At 34.1% G+C, this 25,447-nt stretch overlaps 1 protein-coding gene across 1 annotated transcript in view; it reads left to right on the top strand.

Annotated features, from left to right (window-relative positions):
- The window catches only part of LOC114029289 (multidrug resistance-associated protein 1-like), a 98,899-nt gene that overhangs the window by 13,547 nt on the left and 59,905 nt on the right, over positions 1-25,447 (top strand). The window contains exons 2-8 of the mRNA XM_027843645.1: positions 1,162-1,223; positions 6,108-6,249; positions 7,114-7,256; positions 10,199-10,376; positions 18,457-18,711; positions 19,955-20,020; positions 21,475-21,612. Of these exons, the coding sequence (XP_027699446.1) occupies positions 1,162-1,223; positions 6,108-6,249; positions 7,114-7,256; positions 10,199-10,376; positions 18,457-18,711; positions 19,955-20,020; positions 21,475-21,612 (984 nt within the window). The remainder of the gene's footprint in view (positions 1-1,161; positions 1,224-6,107; positions 6,250-7,113; positions 7,257-10,198; positions 10,377-18,456; positions 18,712-19,954; positions 20,021-21,474; positions 21,613-25,447) is intronic.

A 25,447-nucleotide genomic window follows, 5' to 3' on the forward strand; every position in this document is an offset into this window, starting at 1 on the left:
GATCAATGGGATAGAGTAGACAAGGAAGGATTGGAAATAATGCTACTCAATAGGCCGGTATTCTTTAAACCAAAAGAACATAAATAACCTACAAAGAACTTCCTGTTGTATAAAAACTTCTATGAAACCTGGAAAGCAGTTTGGCAGAAATTAAACATTGATCAACATCTTAGGACATATTCTACAATAAACTCAAAAAGTTTATGTGACCTTAATACTAAAGATAATTCTGTTAAAAAAAATTAGAAGAAAGGCAGATCCTATACCTTTTCTGCTATTAGTCGAAGTACTCAACAAAGCAAGGGATAGAGGAAATTGCAAGAGACAAAATAGATAATTTTTATTATAGTTTTCAAAAGAATTGTAAGTTCTTAACAACCATATGAAGAAATTCTCCTAATCACTAACAAGAGAAATGCAAATCAAAACTCTGAGGTTTTACCTCATAGCCTTTAAATTGACAAAGGTGATAAAAGATGGGAATTGTCAATGTTGGAGCAGTTGTGAGAAAATGGACATACTAATGCATTTTGGATAGATCTATGAATCAGTAAAACTATTTTGAAAACAATTTGGAATTAAACAAACAAAATAACTAAAATGTTCATATCCTTTGACCTAAAGGTTCCACTACTAGATTTAGATTCCTAGGTTATTGATAAAAACAAAGACCCATTATTATACACGAAAATATTTATAGCAGCACCTTTTTTTGGCAGCAAAGTGTTGGAAACAAAGTAAATGTTCATTAATTAGGGAATAACTAAATAAACTGTGGTACATGAATGTAATGAAATATTATTGTATTGTGAGAAATAACAAATCTAAATCAAAGAAACTTTTGAAGATTTACTGATGCAGAATCAAGTAAGCTGATCCAAGAAAACAATATACGTGCATCATAAAATACAAAGTGTCCTGATGCACTAAGACTTTTGGAACACCCTATCAACTGAAATCATAAATATGTTATGTCATACATACATATATGTATAATATATGTGTCATAAATATATTATAGGTCAGTTTACCAACCACTTCAGTAATTCTTGGTAGAATAATGTTCTTTTTGCTTCTACAAAATACACAAAAGATATTTCAAATATAACTTCTAGGCTTTGACTTCATCCTGCATCATGTGTAATTTATTTTTCTTTTTAGAAATGCAGTCCAGAAAAACATGCTTCATTCATCAGTAAGATGACATATTCCTGGTTTAACAGGTAGGAATTTGATGAATCTGATTGTTGCAATCTAAACTAGAGAAATTTTAAGTCTAGCAGTGAGTACTCTGGGTCCCATTCCCTGGAGGTCAGTTGTGTTACGTTTGACCATTAATGGGATTTAAGGGTATCTAGGCTCTCTGTCATTGTTTCCAGCCCCTACCCACTGTGTTATCCCAATTGTAGGAGTTCCCCTGCGTCCCAATCCCATTTAACTACTTAACTGTCAGGTTAGCTTTTACAAAGGAATATTTACTTTAAAAATATAAAAACAAATACACAAATGTATTCCCCAACACATGAGGTATAATCTCCCTGTTCTCCACCTCATACCCTAGGGAGAGAAAGGGGATTCGATTCACAGCTTAGCTCAGTTTCTATATAGCACAGTCACAAGTTCCAAGTCCAAAGGCCTCTTGGGCTCGAGTCCCAAGTACCTTAACTTCTTAGGGCTTCTCTGCCAGTTTAACCTCCTGCAACGTCATGGGTCCCCGAGGTTACCATGGCTCAATGATTTTGAGTTCAATGGGGATTCTGCCTCCTGTACCTGAAACTGAGGACAAAAGAAACAGAACAAAGAGAAACCACAGCATGGTTTCTTGGGGCCATAGGGCCTAAAAGGAGAGAAAGGAGGGAAGGCAATCCTTCCCTTCTCACTTATTAAGTTCGCGGTATGTGTGCTACGAGTGAACTTTCATCGTCTCTGAATACATCAGGCAAGAGTTTGAGTGTCCCAATCTCTTATTTTTTAAAGGTACAGCCTATTCTGGCTGCACAGACGATCAAAGAAGGCACTGTGATCTATGAGTGAAGCAGAATTGCAGTAGCTCAAAAGAAACATGAGATGCACAAATTTAGAGACAGCCCCATTCCAAATGTTCATATGGACTACTTGTGCCTGACCTATGGTAGAGTCTTCTGAGCTCATATTGGTTTGATCAGCCACAGTCAGATATATTGTACCTGGACTCCAACATAGTGATGTCATTTTGGTCCTCTTCAAGAACAATCAACTCCCTAAACAACACGGTAGAGAAATGTGGTACATCTTTGCCAGAAACACGGTGCTTCTATGTTAGATGATATGGGCACGCTCCAACACAAATCTAACATAAAGATTATTCTTAATAAAAATAACAAACTAAGTATTTTTAATAAAGTAACATTTTAATATTGTTTATTATAAAGAAAGCCAGAGTTGTCAATATATTGACAATTCTCAAGACATATTTTTTTCTGTCTCTGTATTATCCTTGAGTTGTGGTAGTTGCTCACCTATTGGTGATATCTTAGTTATTACAGGAAATCATACTTAGACTTTCACTGTTATTAAAATTATTATTTCTTATATAAGTAGGGTCTATGTCCAGATATGGCAGAATCATTTGGCCATAAGGTTCAAAAAGACCGTTTAGAAGTTATACAATCTAGAAAGATCTGACTTAGATAATGATAGAAAGATTCATTCAACAACTTCTTTTGGAAATGCATTCTTAGATCCTCATGATTAGGAATGTCCTCATGTAAATGTATCTTGCTTCTACATATGGTAAACTAATAGAAGTTCCTTAAGGATAGGGGCCACTTCTTTTTTTTTCTTTTTTCTTTTTTTCTTTTTTTTTACTTTATATATCCCTGGCACTTTAATAAGCATTTGTAGAACAAATAAAAAAAGTTAAAGAGCAAAATAGCCCAGGGCAACTTGAATTCTAGGGCTTAATTCAATTCAATAAACACTGTTCTAGGTGGTAGAGATAAAACAACAAAAGCAAAACAGTTCTTGCCTCCAAGGATGTTATGTTCTACTGGACTAGGTCATTAATAATTTTAGGGGAAAGGAAAAGGGAACAAATATTTGTTATGTGCCTACTATGTGCCAGGCAGTAGCACTTTAGAAGTATTATATCCTTACAACAACCTTGTGAGGTAGGTATTATTATTATTCCCTGTTTTTTATAGTTAAGTAAACTGAGGCAAGTTATTTGCCCAGGGTCACACACTTAATAAGCATCTAAGGTCAGATTTGCACTCAGGTCTTCATGACTACAGCCCCAGAGCTCTTTCCACTGTTACACCTGCTTCTACACAATTCAAAGCAAACAGGCAAAACTGAATTCATTTTTATATGTGGGCTCTGTATCCATTTAGGATATGCATTATATTTGTTTTTATAGGCTGCTATTAGGCACTCATGAGTTCTGGAATCAGAGGAATATGTCTTTCTTTACTTTCCCTCTTTTATATATAAGATCTAGTTAAAAGTCACAAAGGTGAGCATATTCCCTGCTCCTAAGCCTATTTCATGTCCATAGTCTCACACTGGGAATTCAGAACTATCCTGAAGACACATCTTGCTCTTTTTTTTTTTTTTTACTTATTCCTAAAAATTGGCATGGATGCGGAACTGTTTCTATTGACACTGATATGTCTGTTTATTTCATTTGGAGGGAAAGTGTTCCTGATCTATGATTTCATGGTTTATAAGAAGCCAACCCCAGTCCTACAGGTGCCTCTGCCCCTAGAAATTATTTTGTATATATCTGAACACCTCAATAGAATGTAAACTCCTTGGATACAAGGTCTATTTAATTGTTTTCTTTGCAATCATAGTAACTGGAGCAGTGTCAGACATTGAGGTCAGCACTGAGTAAATGCCTACTGAGTTGAAATTAATTGAATTGAAATGAGAATTTGAAGTGAGAAAATGTCTACATAAGCAAATACCAGTTTTTCTTCAATTAATAAATTAAGATCTTCAATAAAAGATTTGTCCCAGGGAAACTGAGAGTTTAAGAGACTGAGCTCTTTATGGCAGTATGTATCAGAGACTTTACCCCAGGCTGTCCTAACTTTGAAGTCAACCCTCCACCTATTATGTAACTTTACCTCTGTTTCCAGCATTGCTTGTGAGAAATAAAATGGTAATTGGCTGTGAGAATAAAATGGGATGAATGTATATTCAATCACTTAAAAATACAAAGTACTGTAATTGAAAGACAAGGTTCTACTATCATTATCATTAATTGCTGTTGTCATTACCCTCTGGTAGCAGTCTGCAAGCAAGAGCAGAAATTTACACATTGATTAAGATTGGCGGGTAAGATGAGCTAATAGTAAAAAGTTTCTCCCATTTTGTGGATTTAGATTAAAAAAAAAAGACTTAAGACAGATTGACAGTATAGGTTAGTATGAGATAAAATATGGCATTTCCCCTCAAAATATTGGAATAATCTGTGGGAACAATTAGTATCATGAGGATAGTAAGAGGTACTAGTAGAGAACAAAAGACAAAATACACTTTTAGGAAGAAGGGAGCCATTGGATTGTGGGGATCCACCAATAGAACTTAAATGTCAATTTTTGATGCTGTGTTACTTGGAGACTCAGCAGGGAAGCAAGGAGTCATTTATACATGTGAACTAAAACAGACGAATTTTGTACAGTTCTAAATAAATGCTGAGACAGTAAATGTTATTGAAAATGCCTTTGTGAAAGTCAATGCTCTTTTATTTTGAAAATGAATATGTATTTTATGGAATGAAATAGAAGGATTTAACATGACATGAAGTATTTTCTGCTTAATTTTTTTAAAAGTGCCCTATAAGGAAATTTCCCTCATATCCAAGGGAAACATCATTAGAGCTCCTTGCTCATAACATTTAACTCTTTTGTTAACCATAAAACACAATAGGATTGTTTACTTTAATATAATGAAAGACAACTTCTGTCCCAGTTGAAGAACTAGTTAGGTTAGGGCAAACTTAAGCTGCTCAGAGTTAGAGAAGCACCATGAAGGGTGAACATTTGAGTTGAAAATCTATGGTTGATCCATCAGTCAATTAATTAGCATTTATTAAATGTCTACTGTATGCCAGGCAGTTTGGAAACCAATGTAAAAGTGAAATGGTACCTACCCAAGGAGTTCACATTGTTTTGAGTGAGACAATACACTCAAGAGTATATGCAAAATAAATGTGAGATCACTTTTTTTTTTTGGAGAGGGAGGACACTAGCAGCTCATTCCTTAGCTCACTTTTGTTTTCAATCCCTGCTTCCCTGTTCCATATCTTGTATTTGTATGGAAAATAACTATCTAGTCTTGAGTTCCTCAGAGGGAGGGAATACAGATTAATGTCAGGATTCACTAAAGGGAAGCAGGATGGTACAATGGAAAAGAGATCTGGATTTGAATTTGGAAGATCCAAGTTCAATCCTAGCTCTGACATTTATTGCCTTATGCAAGTCACTTTATCTCTCTGGGCCTCAGTTGCCTCATCTGTAAATTGAAAAAGGTTTGTGTTTAAGGTCACTTCTATGATCCTATGAGTTAGACTTTCAGCAAATATCAATGAGTCTTAAGAAGGCAGCATTGGTGCTAGATTAGGAGTTAAGAGATCTGTGTTTGAATACAGGGTTCCAAAAATTAATTAGTGATTTGATCTTATATATCTTTTAAAAGTCTAATTTTAAGATTTTATATTCATCAATATTAAATTTTATCTTAGATTGAGTTCTACTTCATAGATTGTCACAGTCTTTTTGGATAATGTCTGTAATCCAACATGTTATCTTTCACTCCCAGCTTTGGGGTCATCTACAAATGTGATAAACATTTCAGCTACACTTTTATCCAAGTCATTGATTAAAAAATGTTAAATAGCATGGGGTCAAGAACAAGGGCTTACCACTAGAGACCTAGATCCATGGCTTTAGTAGACCTCTAAGGTTTTTTTTTTAAATAATTTCTATTCCCATCAAACTCATGTGCCTTATGGAAAAACATGTTTTATTATTCTTTGATTTATAAATGTATGCTTAAAAAATGAAACCCAACTTAATTATTAGATTTTGTTGTGCTTACCTCAGTTTTCTTTTTCTTTCTAGCATAATAATTCTTGGCTACAAGAAACCATTGGAAAGAGAGGATCTTTTTGAATTGAATGATAGTGACTCTTCCTACAATGTGTGTCCAATCTTTGAAAAGCAATGGAGAAAGAACATCTTAACAAATAAAAAGAAGCAAAAGGTGAAGCTGATTAGTAAAACCTAAGAGATTATTTATTGACAGTTATATCATTTATTTCATTCTAAGAAATCAGAAGAAGGTTGGCTATTGGACTAATAATCAGCATTCCTAACCCCAATAAAATGATGTCTCCTTGAATAAGCCATAATCTTTCTAAACCTCAGTTTCCCTATCTTTGAAATGGACATAAAACCTGTCCTACCTACTTGCTAACTTGTTGAGAGTAAATGAAAAGAACTAGGAGAAGCATTTTTTTAAAGAATAAAATGTTTTACAAATATGAGGTATCATTATTATGGTGAATGTTTTCAGCGAAAACAGAGAAAGTAATCTCTACCACTGAAATGGCTGTAATCCCTGGCAAGAATTAGGAGGACATTTCGTGTCCTAACTGCACATTCGTAATTTGCATGCAGAAATTCCATATAGAAAGATATAAGTCCACAACCTCACTGGACCTCACTTCCTTCTCTTCCTCCCTCCACAAAAAGAAATACTGACTTGAAAATGTGACCATCATGTCATTACTCACATATGTGGGGTAGCAGAAGGAATTTAAACCTGAGTCATTCTATTAGCCCACTATACCTCTTTCTCTAGCTATCTTCAGGGTGTATGTTATCAGTTTATAAAGTGTCTAGTGGAAGTGAACAGTGTTCTAACCATACTAATGTTAAGGGTCATATTTTAAAATATTATCATAATTTTCTTTTGTCTATTTCTTGACCTCCTTTGGGGTTACCTGTGTACTCACTCTAATTTTTATAATCATTTTACACAGGCTTTCTTTTATTTTTAATTGTGAACTAATGATTATTTGATATTTGTTTTTTGTTTGTTTGTTTCTTTTCTGTGATCATTTAGTTTTCCTTTCACAAAGAATCAAAGGCCAAGAAACCATCTTTACTTCATGCACTGTGGAACACCTTTAACTTTTCACTGATTCAGGTTGCTTTGTTCAAAGTGTTTGCTGACATTTTAGCTTTTATTAGCCCACTCATAATGAAGTAAGTTGCAAAGTTTCTTCACCTAATCTGTTGATAACTAAAATAAAGTGTAAGTATTCTATGATAAATGTTAGCTGAAAAATCTCTTAATTATTTCCATAAGATATGAATATTTTATCAGATGTCTGAAAATTGTATAAGATAAACATGAATTTTGGGAAATGTTTAAAATAAAACCTAGATAGATCATTTATATTTACATTGTATTAATGTTGATGTTCAACTGCAAACATTGAAAGAAGATGTTCTGTGAGGGGGGTGGCTACATTCCAGTGATAACTTCCTGTATAGACCTTTAGTAATAAAATTCTAATCTCTATAATTTGTCTCCCACTCTCCAGGATATTTGACTCATACCATAATCTATTAAAGAAATCATGAAAAGATCTTGAATTGAAACAAAGCCTGCTTTTCTTCCCTTTGATTAAAAAAAAGATGCCCTTCAAAATAATTTGCTGTCCCCAAGAAATTAGTTTTTAAGTTTTGTTTCAAGCAGCTATTTAATTAAAGATTAATTTCAAATTCTCTGTTAATTGTGCCTCAGATATGACCCAGGTTAAGAAAGGCATTTGCCAGTCCCATTGAGAACTAATAACTGTCAGCAGACAAAATATTATTGCTTATTTCTCTCAATGCTTTCCTCCATTGTAGAGAATAATGAGGACACCTAGGTGGTGTAGTGGATAGAGTATCAGACCTAGAGTTAAGAAGACTTATCTTCCTGAGTTCAAATCTGGCCTCAGACACTGGCTGGGTGAACCTGAGCAAGTCACTTAACTTTGCCTCAGTTTCCTTATCTGTAAAACGAAAAGGAAAAACCACTCCAATATCTTTGCCAAGAAAATCCCAAATGGGGTGACGAAGAGTCTGCAAGACCTTCAGGACTTAAACACCTGAACAACAGTGCATAATAAACTAGTCCTCTGAATGCCTATTATCCTAGGCTCTTTCTTTCTATGCTCATCCTAGTGTTAGTCAGTGGGAAAAAAAAGGTGGCTATGACCTTCTAACATATGGTTTAAGCAGATTTATACCTCTCCCAACGATCATTGATCCAATATGGCTGAAATAATTGAGGATCTTTTCACGAAAATAGAAACCATTTTTTTCCATTAAGCACATGCTCTGTCAAAAAGATCACAAGACCTTGAACTTCATAGACATAAACTTTTAAGGCTTTATTTGTACAAAGAAGAATTCATAAATTAATAGAAATTATAAACTTCAAGTGTTAATACAAATAATTACATTGCTCATTAACATGTTAATGCTCAGGCAGTAAAAGTAATGCTTTCATTAACTTATTTCCAGATCGTTTTTATTATTTTCATTAGTTATTCTGTTTTTATATACTAAAAATGCTGTCAACCAAAAAAATAGTGTATACTACATTCTTAAAAATGCTACGATGTTTAGAACTAATTGATTGCTTTTTGTGTCATTGAATACAACAGCAGTCAGAATTCACTATTAATTGATTCATTTTGTTTCAAAATACACAGAAAAGGCAAAAGTCTAAATTAGTAAACTTCCAAAAATTGTGAATAAGATTCTTCCCTTTCAAAACATTTAATTTATTTGTTTGTTGGATAGGCAGTGGGGTTAAGTGACTTGCCCAGGGCCACACAGCTAGTAACTGTTATGTGTCTGAGGTCGGATTGGAACTCAGGTTCTCCTGAATCCAAGACTGGTGCTCTATCCACTGCGCCACCTAGCTGCCCCATCAAAACTTTTCATTTACAAAACCAAGTCAGCAATAAGTAAATATTTCCTGGACAGTATTTGTTTCCATCCAAATGATGCATATAATTTAGGAAAAACAACCTGGGTATGGTGGTACAGACCTATAATCTCTATTACCAGGGGGAGCTGAGAAATCACTTGAGTATGAGAGTTCTCTGATGCAGTGATCTAAGCCAATCAGGTGTCTTTACTAAGTCCAGCACCAATTTTAAGGTCAGGCCCTGGTCAGGAAGGGAACAGGTATAACACATAGCATCTTTTCTAGTGAGCAGAGGGGACAGGAGCTGTGAGCAACCACTGTACTTTCAAGCCTGGGTGAGATAGGGAGACACAGTCTCAAAACAAACAAATGAAAAAAAAAAACCTACAGTTTTATTATTAACATGATCTTTGATGAGATTAACCCCTTGAGCAGGATGTCTTGTCAAAGAATTGGGAAATTACATATTCTACTTTTCAGAATTCAATCATTAGCTAACCAGTTCTAGCAGGTCTTTTTCTTATTATTTAAAAAAAATTGCTTGTGTGAAGGGGGCCACACAACTAAACACAATTTTCAAAATGACAAAATGACAAAGCACATTTTTAACATCAAAAGGAAATAAGAAAATACCCAAAACATGAAACGCTGAACTTTTATTTTGTAAAATAACTTATAAATTATTTTATAAACCCCAAGAAATGAACCTCTAAAATAAATGATGTATTGATTCACAGTATCTCAATAAGAAAGGGGGCCTATTCTGTTGTGTGTTTTCATCATTTATATGTCCACTGATGCACTAGTATTGTTAACACTAGACATTAGGCAGTATGAGTTCTAGGTTGTGATTAGTTTTTGGAGTGAAATAACAAAAAATGTTTAAGGACTTTTCCCCACTACTTCCTTTATGCCCAGCCAATGTTGTTTTGGGTGGGTAAAGTAGAATTGATCATTCATGAATTTGTCAGTTAAATTGTAACACATAAGTACCTAACTTTTTTTTTTTTGGTGAGGCAATTGGGGTTAAATGACTTGCCCAGAGTCACACAGCTAGTGAATATTATGTGTCTGAGGCAGGATTTAAACTCAGGTCCTCCTGACTCTAGGGCCGGTGCTCTATCCACTGCACCACCTAGCTACCTCCAGTACCTAACTTTTGTGATAACTGCTGCCAATGTCTAACATCTCACCCTTTCCCCCCTGTTTATCGACTCAGGCAGATGATTCTTTTCTGTGAAAACCACCATGACTTGGTTTGGAATGGCTATGGGTATGCAGTTGTCCTTTTTATTGTGGTTATTTTGCAAACTTTGGTTCTTCAGCTTTACCAACGTTTTAATATGCTCAACTCAGCAAAAATTAAAACAGCTGTAATCGGATTGCTGTACAAAAAGGTAATGATGTAAAGAAGTGTCTCCTTTGAAATACTCATTAATGTGTTTGAAAAAATCACTAGTGCATTGCTTGTGGAACAATAGTATTCCATTACATTCATAAGCCATAATTTGGTCAACCATTTTCTAATTGATGGGCACTACATTTGTTTCTAGTTTTGTACTATCATAAAAAGAACTGCTATAAGTACTTTTGTATAGAAGGGTCCTTTTCCTCCTCCATCTCTGATCTCTTTGGGGGCTTAAGCCTAGTCATGATATTTCTGGGTGAAATGCTATGCAGCTTTATATGGGGGCATAGTTCCATATTGTAGTCTAGAATGGTTACACCAGTTCACAGCTTGATTAATGTGACTGTTTTTCCACAATAATGTCAATATTGGTCATTTTACTTTTTGGTCAACTTCACCAAGATAAATTTATATATGTGTGTGTACTTATACATTTACATACACACACACACACACATATATATGTATACACATAATTGTATAGGCAAAGTGTATGCACACATATACTAAAGGGGTGTGTGTGTGTGTATTGAATTATTCTTTTAATATAACGTTTAGTAATTTTTTTCTTTGGTTGGTATCTCATTTAGTGGAAAATGATCTGATTATAAATTAATCTTTATTTAGAGTTTTGAATTCCAAATTCTATCCCACTCTTCCCCCCTCTATAATTCCCCCTCCCTGAGAAAGTAAACAATCAGATATAACCTATATCTGCAATTATGTAAAACATTTCTATATTAGTCATTTTGTACAAGAAGACTCAAATGAAAGAAAATGAACAATAGCATGCCTCAGTCTTTATTCAATCAATATCAGTTCTTTCTCTGGAGGCAGATAGTATGCTCATGATTAGTCCTTTGGTATTCTCTTGGATCATTGTATTGCTGAGAATAGCAAAGTCATTCATAGTTCATCAAACAATATTACTGTTACTGTGTACAATGTTATCCTGGTTCTGTTCACTTCACTATGCATCAGTTCATGTAAGTCTTTCCAGGTTTTTCTGAAATCATCCTACTTGTCATTTCTTATAGCACAATAATATTCCATTACAATCATATACCACAGCTTGTTTATCCATTCCCCAATTGATGAGTATCCCTTTGATTTCCAAATCTTTGCCATCACAAAAAGAGCTGCTATACATATTTTTGTACAAATAGATCCTTTTCCCTTTTTTGGATGTCTTTGGTATATAGACTTTGCAGTGGTGTTGCTGAGTCAAGGGTATGCACAGTGCTATAGCCCTTTGGGCATAGTTTCAAATTGTAGTCTGGAATGGCTGGATTAGTTCACAACTCCACCAATAGTGCATTAGTATTCCAGGTTTCCCTCATCCCCTCCAACATCCAACATTTTCCTTTTTTTGTCATATTAGCCAATCTGATAGGTGTGAGGTGGTATCTCAGAGTTGTTTTAATTTGCATTTCTCTGCTCAATAGTGATTTAGAGCATTTTTAGATGACTACAGATAGCTTTGATTTCTTTGTCTGAAAACTGCCTGTTCATATTCTTTGACCACTTATCAATTGGGGAATGACTTGCATTTTTATAAATGTGCCTCATTTCTCTATATATTTGAGAAATGAGGTCTTTATCAGAGATATTGTTGCAAAAAATTTCCCTAGTTTTCTGCTTTTCTTATAATTTTGGTTGCATTGGTTTTGTTTGTGCAAAAACTTCTAAATTTTATGTAATCAAAATTATCTATTTTATATTTTCTAGTGCTCTCAATATCTTCTTTGGTCCTAAATTCTTCCCTCATCCATAAATCCTACAGATAAACTATTCTGTACCCTCTTAATTTGCTTATGCTATCACACTTTATGTGTAAATCATGTACCTATTTTAACCTTATCTTGATATATGGTGTGAGATATTGGTCTATACTTACTTTCTGCCACACTGTTTTCCAGTTTCCCAGCAGTTTTTGTCAAATAAAGAGTGTTTGTTGCAAAATCTTGAATCTTTGGGTTTATCATATACTAGATTACTATGGTCATTTACTATAATGAAATTTGTACCTAAATCTATTTCACTGATCCCCCAACTCTATTTCTTAGCCAGATTGTTTTGATAATTACTGCTTTATAATACAATTTGAGGTCTTATATAGGTAGACTACCTTCTTTTGCATTTTTTTCATTGATTCCCTTGATATCTTTGAGCTTTTGTTCTTCCAGATGAATTTTGTTATTATGTTTTCTAGCTCTATAAAATAATTTTTGATGATTTCATTCATATGGCACTGAATAAATAGGTTAATTTAGCTAGAATTGTCATTTTATTATATTGGCTTGGCCTACCCATGAGCAATTAGTGTTTTTCCAATCATTTAGAGCTGACTTGATTGTATGAAAAATGTTTTAAAGTTGTGTTCATATAGTTCCTGGATTTGTCTTGGCTGGTAGACACCCAAGTATTTTATGTTGTCTACAGTTATTTTAAATGGAATTTCTCTTTATATCTTTTGCTGCTGGTAATATATAGAAATGCTAATGATTTATGTGTCCTGCAACTTTGCTAAAGTTGGTAATAATTTCAAGTAGCTTTTTAGTTGATTCTCTAGGATTCTCTTAGTATATCATCATATCATCTGCAAAGAATGATAGTTTTGTTTCCTCATTGCCTACTCTAATTCCTTTCATTTCTTTTTCTCCTCGTATTGCTATAGCTAACATTTCTAGTACAATATTAAATAATAGAGGTGATAATGAGCATCCCTGCTTCACCCCTGATTGTACTGGAAGGCTTCTAGCTTATCCTCATTATAGATAATACTTGCTAGTGGTTTTGGATTAATATTACTTATCATTTTAAGGTAAGCTCCATTTATTTCTATGCTCTCTAGTGTTTTGAATAGGAATGCTGCATTTTGTCAAAGGCTTTTTCTACATCTATTCAGATAATCATATGATTTCTTTTGGTTTTATTATTGATATAGTCAATTAGGCTGATAGTTTTCCTAATATTGAACCAGCCACACATTCCTGGTAGAAATTCCATCTACTCATCGTGTATGATCCTTGTGATATATTGCTATAATCTCTTTGCTAGTATTTTATTTAAAATTTTTGCATCAATATTCATTAGGGAAATTAGTTTATAACTTTCTTTCTCTGTTTTGCCTCTTTCTGGTTTTGGATATTAACACCATATTTGTGTCATAAAAGGAATTTGGTAGGACTCCTTCTTTGCCCATTTTTCCAAATAGTTTATATAGTATTAGGATTAATTGTTCTTTAAATGGTTGGTAGATTTTGCTCATGAATCCATCTGGTCATGTCTTAGGAAGTTCATCAATGGCTTCTTCAACTTATTTTTCTAAGACTAGATTATTTAAGTATTTTATTTCTTCCTCTGTTAATCTGGGTAGTTTATATTCTTGTGGATATTCATCCATTTCATTAAAATTGTCAAATGTATTGGCATATAATTGGGCAAAATAGCTCCTAACAGTTGTCTTAATTTTCTCTTCATTAGTGGTGAATTCACCCCTTTCATTCTTTATACTAGTAATTTAATTTTCTTCTTTCCTTTTTTTTAAATCAAATTAACCAATAGTTTATCTATATTGTTGGGTTTTTTTCATAAAATCAGCTTCTAGTTTTATTTATTAGTTCAATGATTTTCTTACTTTCTGTTTTGTTAATCTCTCCTTTGATTTTTCAGCATTTCTAATTTGGTGTTTAATTGGGAATTTTTAATTTGTTCTTTTTCTAGTTCTTTTAGTTGCATGTTCAATTCACCGAATTGCTTTTTTTCTTTTTTTAATTGATATAACCAATTAGATATATAAATTTTCCCTTGAGTACTGCTTTGGCTGTATCCCATAAATTGTGGTGTGTTGTCACATTGTTGTAATTTTCTTTAATGGAATTATCAATTGTTCCTATGATTTGTTCTTTGATCCAATTTTTTAAAGATTAGATTATTTAATTTCAAATTAATTTTAATCTTTTTCTATTGTCCATTATTCAATGTAACTTTTATTGCATTATGACATGAAAAGAATGTGTTTACTATTTCTGCTTTTCTGCATTTGGTTGTGAGGTTTTTATGTCCTAATACATGATCAATTTTTGTGTATGTGCCATGCATTTCTAAGAAAAAGGTACATTCATTTCTATTCCCATTCAGTTTTCTCCAGAGGTCTAGCATATCTAATTTTTCCTGAATCTTATTCTCCTCCTTAATATCTTTCTTATTTATTTTTGGTCAGACTTATCTAGTTCTTAGAGGGGAAAGTTGAGGTCTATCACTAGTATAATTTTATTATCTATTTTCTCCTGTAACTCATTCAAGTTCTCCTTCAAAAATTTAGATGCTATATAATTTGGCACATACATTTTTAGTATTGATATGACTTCATTGTCTATGGTATTTTCAGCAAGATATAGTTTTCTTCTTTATCTCTTTTAATTAGATCTATTTTTGCTTTTGCTTTGTCTGAGGTCATGATTGCTACCCCTGCTTTCTTTGCTTCAGGTGAAGCATAATAGATTCTGCTCCAGCCCATTACTGTATATATCTGCTTCAAATATATTTCCTATAAACAGCATAGTGTAGGATTCTGGTTTTTAATCCATTCTGCAATCCACTTCCATTTTATGGGTGAGTGCATCCCATTCATATTTATAGTTATGATAACTAACTATGTATTTCCCTCCATGCTATTTTTCACTTGTTTATCCCCCTCTCTATTACCTCCCAGCCTTTCCCTCCTCACAAGTGTTTTATTTATGATCACCACCTTCCCCAATATACCCTCCCTTTTATTAGTCCCCTCTCCCTCTTTTATTATTTCTATCTCTTTTTACTTCCTTATAGGGTAAGATAGATTTCTATATCTGAGTATGTATATTATTCTCTCTTTGAGCCAATTTTGATGAGAGTAAGGATTAATCTTTTCCCACCACTCCCCCTCATCTTCCCCTCCAATATAATAGCTTTTTCATGCCTTTTTTATGTGAGATAATTTGCCCCATTCAATCTTCCCCCCTTCTTCTTCCAATGCAATTTTCTTTCTCATCCCTTTATTTTGTTTTTTGTGGTATCATCTCATCAAAGTCACTTTATAGCCACACCTTCTGTCTACACATATTCCTTCTAATTCCTCTTATAGTAATAAAGTTGTTAAGAGTTACAAGTATTATCTTGTCATATAGAAATATAAACAATTTAACTCCCCTTATTAAATTTGTTATGTTTTCCCTTTCTTCTTACTTTTTTACCTTTTTATGTTTCCCTTGAGTCTTGTATTTGGAAGTCAAATTTTTTATTCATCCCTGGTCTTTTAATTAGAAATGCTTGAAAGCCCTCTATTTCATTAAATATCCATTTCTTTTCCTGAAAGATTATATTCAGTTTTGCTGGGTAAGTGATTCTTTGTTGTAATCCTAATTCCTTTACCTTTCAGTATATCATATACCCAGATCTCTTGTTCTTTAATGTGGCAGGCCAAATCCTGTGTAATCCTTATTGTAGCTTCATGATATTTGAATTGTTTCTTTTCAGCTTCTTGTAATACTTTCTCCTTGCTCTGTGAGCTTTGGACTTTGGTTGTGATGTTCCTGGGAGTTTTTATTTTGGAATCTCTTTCAGGTGGTTATCAGTGGATTCTTTTAGTTTCTATTTTTCCCTCTGGTTCTAATATATCAGGGTAGATTTCTTTGGTAATTTCTTGAAAGATGTTGTCCAGGCTTTTTTTTTTTAATCATGGTTTTCAGGTAGTCCAATAATTCTTATATTATCTCTCCTGGATCTATTTTCTAGGTTAGTTGTTTTTACAATAAGAAACTTCACATTTTCTTTTATTTTCTTTTCTCTAATTTTAAAAATTTTTCATATCTTGATATCTCCACTTTAATTTCCACTTATTCAATTCTAATTTTTAAGGAATTGTTTTCTTTTGTACTTCCTTTTCCATTTGTCCAATTCTATTTTTTAGGGAAGTATTTTCCTTGGTAAATTTTTGTATATCTTTTCCCATGCTATTGACTCTTTTTTCATGATTCTTTTGCATTACTCTCATTTCTTTGCCCAATTTTCTTCTATTTCTCTAATTTAATTTTTAAAGTCCTCTCAAGGCTCTTCCTGGAATTCTTTGTGGGCCTGAGACCAAATTACATTTTTCTTTGAGGCTTCACATGTAGCCATGTTGACATTATTGTCCTCTTCTAAGTTTATGCCTTGATCTTCACTGTCACCATAGTAACTTTCTATAATCAAGCATTTTTTTTTTGCTCATTTTTTTCTGCCTTTTTTTGTGACTTGGGGTATTTATGTGAGAGTTGGGCTCTGGTCCTTCACTGTCCCAAGCTTTTTATGATGTGGCTGTGGGTCTTATTGCTGGCTTTCATTGGGCTTCATGGCTTAGCTGCTTGCTTTCTCTGTAGAGTAAATTTCCCTTCTGCCTTGTGCTGGGGGGAAGGGAGGGGGTGGGGCCTCCCTGTTGGCCTCCTCTGGGTGTAGGGTTTAGCTGCTGGCCTGTTCCAAGGGTGGGGCCTTGCTGCTGAATTGCTATGGTATCAGAGTCTTTCTGGTAGTCAGCCCTGGAGGAGGGATCATGTTGCTGGTCTGTGCCAGGGGTGGGGCCCTGTTGCTGGGTTGCTATGGAAACCGGGTCTCTCTGCTGGCAGGCCCCAAGGGCACGGTGTTTGACCAGACCAGGCAGGGCATCACTATTGGTCAGCAATGGGGTCAAGCCCTACCTGGTGGCTTGTGCTAGGGGTGAGGTTACTGGGGTGGGGCCTTGCTGGGCTGTACAGACTGCTCACTTGTGTTGGGAGCTCCTGGTTTGCAGGAGGGTGGGACCTCCCTCGTGGATTGTGCCAGGCTTAGAGCCTCGCTGCAGGCCCCCTGCTGTGAGGCTGGCTGCTGCTGCTCTTGCACCTGGCTCCCCTCCCATCTCAGTGAAATAGACCTTTCCTGCTGGGCTGGTAAGCTGCTTCCTGGCTCCTAGATCAATTCTGAAGCAGTTTTCTAGTTGTTTTGGGGTGGGGCAGAGATTTGGGAAGGCTTCAGAGGGCTCCTTCCTCACTTGTCTTGGCACTAGAAGTCCTAAAGGGTTTCAATGCATTAGATTAAATATGAAATCCCAAATTCCCACATAATAAATATTAACTTAGTCTATGTTAACTATCACATAGAGGAAAAGGAGTTAGCATTGCTTTGAAAAAAAGGTTGAAAAATTCTGCAAGTTGAACTTTTATTTTCAAAAATTTACCAAACACAAAGTTTATCTAACCTTACTCATAAACACTTGTATCTCTATAGTTCATTTCTAATCTCTAAGAATTCCTTCAGTGCTCAAGTTATGGTCGTGTGATCCTATAATAGTAATGTAAAAATTAAGTTACTTTTGGAAAGGGAAAAGAGCAACAGATTTCAGTAGTTTCTTTTTTACAGTTAAATACTCAGAGTCATATCTTGTGTTCTTATCAGCTAATACCTTTGTTACCCAGTAGGAAGTAGCAGAAATGAGACACAAGTTAGGGAAAAGATTTAGAATTTGAGGGCAGGATTCATCAGATAAGAAAAATCATATGAAGAACACTTTATAGTCTTGAGAAGAATTATAATGTAATAATAACAACAATGATAATAAACATTATATATACATATATGCACACATATAATTTTTATAATATATAATGTTTATTATATATAATATATAATGTTTATTATCTATCTCTCTATCTGTCTATCTATCTATCTATCTATATGTGTATATATATATATATATATATATATATATATATATTAGAATAAGCGTGGTACAGTAGAATTAGTTGGGCCAGGTTCAAAAATCCTGGCCCTAAGACTTACTAATTGGGTGACATTACTGATACTCCCCTCACTGTCCTCATCTGTAAAATAAGATAACAGTATTATTCTACATGTTTCATAAAGTTGTGGTGAGGAAGTGAGTCTCAATTCTTTTTATTCATAGTTTCAGTGGAAGTTTCAATAAAGGTAGTACTTATATGTTATTTCCTTTGTTAGGAAGATCAGGAAGTCATGCATACAGAATAACTCCTAATCTTATATTTCTCTTTTCCTAGGCTTTAAATTTATCCAATTCTTCCCGAAAAAAATTTTCAACTGGTGAAATTATTAACTTGTTTTCAAGAGATGCCCAACAACTCATGGACCTGACTGTAAATCTCAACATACTCTGGTCCGCACCTCTGCAGATCTTAATGGCGATTGTGCTACTTTGGCAAGAGCTGGGCCCATCTGTGCTTGCGGGTGTGGCGGTACTTGTGCTGGTGATACCTATAAATGCATTAGTTGCTAACAGATTAAAAATGTTAAAGGTAGGACATTCCATGAGACGTCTACACAAATGACAAATAGCAGAAGACTGAATTATCTCCCTAGAGATGATAAATCTGGTATTGTTTCATGTTAAACCTTCTGCTTTTTCTCTAAGTGGAACTTTTAGGAATGAAGTTCTCTGGATACTTTCAGTTTTTCACTCACCTTTCTTATAGACACAAATGAATTAGTTTTAATGATTTAATCAAGATTTAATTAAGAAGTAAATTTCCAGATTTTTAAAATATTAGAAATCACTTTTAAGTGAAAGGAATATTAGTGTTTTCCAAGAAGATGTTAAAATGTGTCCCCAAAAAGGAAAACGAATGCTTGAAGGTATTTTCTGAGTGTGAATTCATGGCCCACTTCCATGTTGACTCTTGGCCATGTTCGATATTTCCTCTAAAACAATTTTGGAAATTGTGTCCATTAAAATGTTAAGCAAAAGAAAATTATTAAGGAATTATATTTTGTTGTAAACTGTTGTGAAAAGTTTTATTGATGTTTGGTTTTTATATTACAAATATTTGCAGATTATTCTCACTTCATGAAAGGGCTCTTGTAATAATGAAAACTATTAAGGAAAACTAAATAAAAATACAATGACCTCATTTGAAAGTGCATGCAACATGTCACAGATAGCACCCCCTCACCACCTCTCTATTTTTTAATTATTTTATGGTGATGCTGTTATTGTACATATTGTTCCCCTGATTCTGTTCATTTTTTCATTAATCAGTTTATAGAAGTCCTCAAAATTGTTCTTAATATTTATGTTAGAGTATAAATTGTTCTTGTTCTGTTTAATTCATTCTGCATCAATTCATAGGTGTCTTCCCATCTATTTGTGATATCATCTATTTCCTTATTTCTTAGAGCACAGTAGTACTTATTCATATGTCACAACTTATTTAGCCAAATCTCATTTGTTGGACTTCTCTTTGTTTAGAGATTTTTTGCAACCAAAAAAGAGAAAGGAAGAGAAAGAGAGAGAGAGATAGAAGAAACAGAGAGAGAGAGAGAAGAAAGAGAGAAAGAGAGAGACTTTTTGTACATTTAGGACTATCTCTCACCTGAAGGCTATAGTATAAAAATATGTGATCAAACTACTACGAGTTGTAAAACAATGTGTGTAAAACACTATTTCAGGCTTATTGAAGGTGGTATTGAAAATGTAATAAAATATTTTCTCTCTTGTCAAATATTTTAACATGCTTTTGGAATTTTATACCCATTAAATAGAAAAGTCAAACAAAGAACAAAGATCAACAGATAAAACTACTCAATGAAGTCTTACAGGGAATCAAGGTAAAATAAAACATAACTTACTGCCAATATTTTTAGAATGAGATAATAAAAAGTGTGTATATTCTGATACTAGAAGAATCATATTACTTTATCCATGTCTTGAATGTAACAATCTAAGTATTATGGCTTCAGACAATTTTAGGTATTCAGTTCAAGGTGGACTAAGCAAAAAGAGGAATATTATCATTCTCAGTAGTACATAAAAAGAAATTATATCAAGGCTAATGACCAAATGCTATATAGTTTTTTCTCTGACCACATAGAACAATAGCAAGAAAAATAATTATATGTAAAGAAATGTTTTAGAATTAGAGTGGCATAGCTTTTTTCTGTTTTTTTTTTTTTCAAAAAAACAGCAGTGTAATAGATAAAGAGCTGCTGTTAAATCCAGAAACCCTAGGTCCGAATGCCAATTCTGATACACATTGGCTTTGTGACCTTGGACAAGTTACTTAACTTGCTCTAGGTAGCACTTTAAAAGTACAAATTACATAGAAAGCCCAGATCTGAATTGGTAGAGGGAATTTCTTTATCAGAATTTGTCCATATCAATGAAAACATCCCTATTCCTATCCACGTGGTCAATGAAGACACTGGTAAAATAGTGTGGGAGAAATTCTCATTTGATAACCATTATCATCCAAAGGGGATTCTCTCTTAGCAATGGGTTTCACTCCAGAAAAGTCACATCCAGTGTGGGGATATAATTTTGTATCCGGTTAAAAAGAAAAATCAGTACCTTATCACAAATGAATCCTATGTCATAGAAAAATTCTGGGAAAATCTTGTCTCACCAAATTTTCATGAGGACATTTAGCTATAAATTCAGAAAAGTATGAATATCGTTTCCTTTAGCAGTACTACTGCAATGGAAAAATCTCTCTTCTCCCAGGGAACAGGTGATCTGATGAGTTAATTAGAAAATTCATAGGTTTCCTTGAAAATCAATAAACTCTCTGATGAGTTGTCCTATATAGACCTTTTATAGACTTAAGAAACAAAATCATGAAACACTTTTGTGAGATACTTAGAGAAGTTGTTGGATTTAAAATATTTGAGTATAAAATTGTCATCTGTTTCATAATTAAAAACATTCATAGATTGAGACTAAGAAATAGATTAGATATTCTTCAAAGTTACTTCTCAATGATAAGAAATCCCCATGAGATAACTTAAAATGTTTTATACTTCAAAAGAATGGGTTAAAATATCTTATAAACCTCAAAGGTAACCTCAAAGGTAACAGTTTATTGCCCTTATATGAGGAGGAATAAATAAACTAGCTAATAGAGAAGCATTATGGAGAAAAATATGTATTATGTATTTGTGAAAGTTGAAATATTGATAAGTAAATTGCAAAAGAAAAGTAACTTTCAATTTATTCTAGAATATAAAGCTATTGATTTCTAGTAATGATGTGTGTACTATTTTTTTTTCTGAATTAACTGTCATAGATTCTAAAACTTTATGCATGGGAACCTTCCTATCAGAAAAAGATCACTGAAATTCGAAAACATGAATTAGAAATTCAAAAATCAGGTGGATATCTTACAGTATTCTCTATGCTCACACTGACTTGCATTCCTTTCTTGGTGAGTTTATATAATGTTTTCTATTTCATTTTTTATATCTGATTAAATGGCATCCACTCCAAGTTACTTGGAATGGAGTATCTACAGTGAAATTTTATTGCATTTTTTTAAATTAAAGAGTTGTCATATAACACTTTAGGTGTGGAAGTCCTAAGGAAAGAAAAGTAAAAGAGGATATATATTTTCGCATAATGGCTATTTTCGTGTTTAGATACCCTAGTTTTATAGGGTTCCCCTGAAGAAAAATTAATTCTTTTTTCCCCTTTTGTTGTAGACTATAACTAGATAGTCAATTTCCTAATGTGTTTCCTTTACAAGTCTGACCAGTTCCTTTGAGATAACTTTTGCATAGTTGAATATTTAAGTACTATTACCTGTTTTAGAGCTGCACATATTGAAAGTAAAAAAGCTGATATGAGCAATATGTATGTTGAATTCTTAGTGTAATAGTAACTAGAAATGTGACTAGAGCCACCCAAGGGACTCTGGGGAGTGCCACAGTATTTTAGAAAAAAGTATATATTGACATCATTTTGCAAAATATTATCTTCTGTGTATTCTTGCCACTTCTTAATCTCTTCTACTTCTATTAAGTCTCTACCATTTGTGTTTTTTATTGTGCCCATTTCTTCATGAAACGTTCCCTTGATACTTCTGTTTCTTGAAGAGATTCGTGTCTTTCCCATTCTATTGTTGTCTTCTGTTTGTTTGCATTGCTCACCCTCTCATCTCTCCCTGCTCATTCTCTAGACTTCTGCATTCAGTTAGGTATATCTTTCCCTTTCTCTTTACTTTTGTCTTTCTTCTTTCCTCAGCATCAGACAGCTATTTTACTTCTTTTGGATATTTTTTGTTTTTTGTTTTTTGTTGCCTCCTCTACCAAATTGCTGACCTCTGTCTGTAGTTCTTCAGGTATTCTATCTACCGGAATTAAGCCTCCAGTTGGTACAATGGATAGAATGTTAGGCCTCAAGTCAGGAAGACCTGTAAGAGAGGGAACAACAAACACAACCAAACATTATGATCATCAGATGCAAAGAGGCCACCTACAAAGAGTACACAAAGTGCCAGAGCTACTTTTTACTTCGGCTGTGGCCTGGATAGCACAATAGTGACATGTGCACTCAAGAGAGTAATGTAGAGTTGGCCAAAATTCCAAGAACCAGCATCAGGAAATGGAGCTCTTCCCAGGCAGGGTCCCTTCCACTTATGCTCATGGGAGCCTGTACCAAAGTGACATTAAAGACTAGAAATGTACAGTGCAGTGTTATACTGGACAGTGGATGCCATGAAGTGGGGTGCTGGTAAATGTTTAACAACTGATTCTCCAGAGGGGAAAAATGCGTGCATGGCACACAGGTTACTCTGCATTAACACTTTCTCCATTGATTTCATTAGCCTACATAATTAACAAAATAAGATATCAAGCCAAGATTTGTAGTGTTTGCCAATTTCTGAAGCAGAAATATTCATGCAAAAAAACTAACAATTGACTCTCATGAGCCAGTAGAAGATGATTCCATTGTACCACTTACACCAAGTGAAAATTGTGTGCTAGTATTTCTATGAGAGACATTTGAGGAAAATTCCATTGCAGGCTATAAAAATTTTAAGACTATCAACTAAGTGGCAAGGACTAGATCTAATTGAGCTACGTTTGAATGAGCCTAAAGTTTGCTAAAGAAAGAAGTCATTGTTGTTGATGGGGAAGTGGATACTTTTTCTTTGGCATTTCAGACCCAGAGAATATCTCTGTGTCCATGTCCCTTGGGACCAACTCCAGCTCATTCAAGCTGTTAGCAAAGTATCTTGAGCAGAAAGCTGGGACTCAGAGCCTGAATATTTTCAATATCTACACAGCCTGTGAAGAAACATCTAGGAAAATAGAAACAATCAGTGGAAAAGAGTGCTATTAGAACACTGATTTTTCTTACCTAGGGATAGATCTAGAAAAATATGACTGATGAATCTCTGGTGCCTAAAAGTGGAAAGACTCATTGAGGAAGCAGCTTCATGAGAGGACAAAGGTGTTCTTGCTATGAGTAGAATGTAAAAAAAAAAAAAACAGAACCCAAAGAGCAACTCATAGGATCCATCTTGAGGACTACAGACCTTTTCAAGAGAGGTAACGGAAGATTCCCTTATCTTGTGATGAAAGATCTCAGAAACCACCTGAAAGAACTACTCAGCAACAGTATCACTACTCAGTCAAGTAGCCCATATGATCGTCTATTACAGTGGCACAAAAGAAGCCAAGAAAGATCTGGTTTGAGTAGACTACCAAAATTTGAATAAGAGAATTAAAGTGTACCAGTATACCATGTCATGGTGATGATAAGGAATAGATTGGACACATTTTATAATAATATTCCCATATCAGGTCAAGGTAAACAGGAGTCATTTTAAGCAAAGAGCCTAAGTTGAAACAAAAGCCTTACATTTAATAGCATGAATGAATGTATATAACTCAAAGGCATCTCGGGGAACCTACCACTTTTCAATATCTTATGAAAAAGTTAATTGATAAAATGAACAAGCGTTGGTATACCTGGTTGATTTCATTGGCTTTTGAAAAACACTAGAATAGGGGTTCTTAGTTAATTTGTTTTTAAATATATGTTGATAATTGTACTTCAATATAATTAGCATCCTTTGTAATACTTTGTGTTTTATTTTGTACATTTAAAACATTATTCGGAGAAGGATCCATTGGCATTACCAGACAGTCAAAGGATTCTGTGACACACACAAAAGTTTAAGAATGGTTTGACTAAAAGATGTGGAAAGATTGATTAAAGTAATGCCTGAAGGAAGTTGGTCTGACCTTGTTAGTTGACAAACCTTGGTCAAGTATGTGGGCCGCATAGTTTCACAGAAAGAAGTGAACACTGATCCAGAGAAGGTAGAAGCCCTCTTCAACTGGCCACATCTAAAGAATCTATATGAATTAAGGATTTTTCTGGGATTCATTGTTTGCTATTGAAAACTGGTGAACTTGCTATTGAAAACCTTCTCAATGATCTCACTAAAGGACACATGATCAGAAAAATAAAACAAAAGCAGAAGTCATGGTGGCTTCAGTTCATGGAAGCCATTTGGAAACAATTGAGATGGTAAATACAAATAAACTTCTAAAGATTTGGTAACTTATGTTACTCATACAGTGTCTGTGCTGGCCTATCTAGACAAGCAAATACCCACTAAGTCTGTGTGTATTTGTGGCACAGTGCTCTCCAGGTTTTTTTTTTCAATGGAGAGGGAAAATTGCTTTATAAATATTGTTCTTGCTATATCACTTGCGTAAATCCTTTTGATAAAGAACTAAGTCTCCTGACTGATTGTTAAGGAAAAACACAATGATGAGGACTCATAAGCCATTCTTAGGAGGATGGACATGTGTGGGGCTATCTCTAGAATCCTGAAAGCAGTAAGAGCTACCACCTTAGAGATCTAACCTGCCATTGCAAGAAGTGGATTGCTGCAATAATCCTAAGTGAGATTTATCAGCAAAGTGCTATATGAAATCCAAGGAGAAAAAAAAAAAACTTACTGATAGGAGAAGTTATTGAATGCTTCTGAAAGAAGGTGACATTTGGGTTGTGCTTTAGTAGATGAGTAGGAACTCAACAAAGAAGAATAATGGTTAGAGTAATAAGGACATAGAGAGCAGTATGTTTCAAGGCACAGAAGGAGCATGTATGGAGGGGGCAATAATATATTCAATTTGGCTTTAGCATATATTATGTGAAAATTTGTGATATAAGGTTAAAAAATAGATAAGTCCATTGTAAGGGTTTGAGTAGAATAGTAATGTGATCTGAATGTATCTTTTATG

This window comes from Vombatus ursinus, unplaced genomic scaffold (genome assembly GCF_900497805.2).
Source record: "Vombatus ursinus unplaced genomic scaffold, bare-nosed wombat genome assembly UNPS02014924.1, whole genome shotgun sequence".
In the NCBI taxonomy this organism is placed as follows: Eukaryota; Metazoa; Chordata; class Mammalia; order Diprotodontia; family Vombatidae; genus Vombatus; species Vombatus ursinus.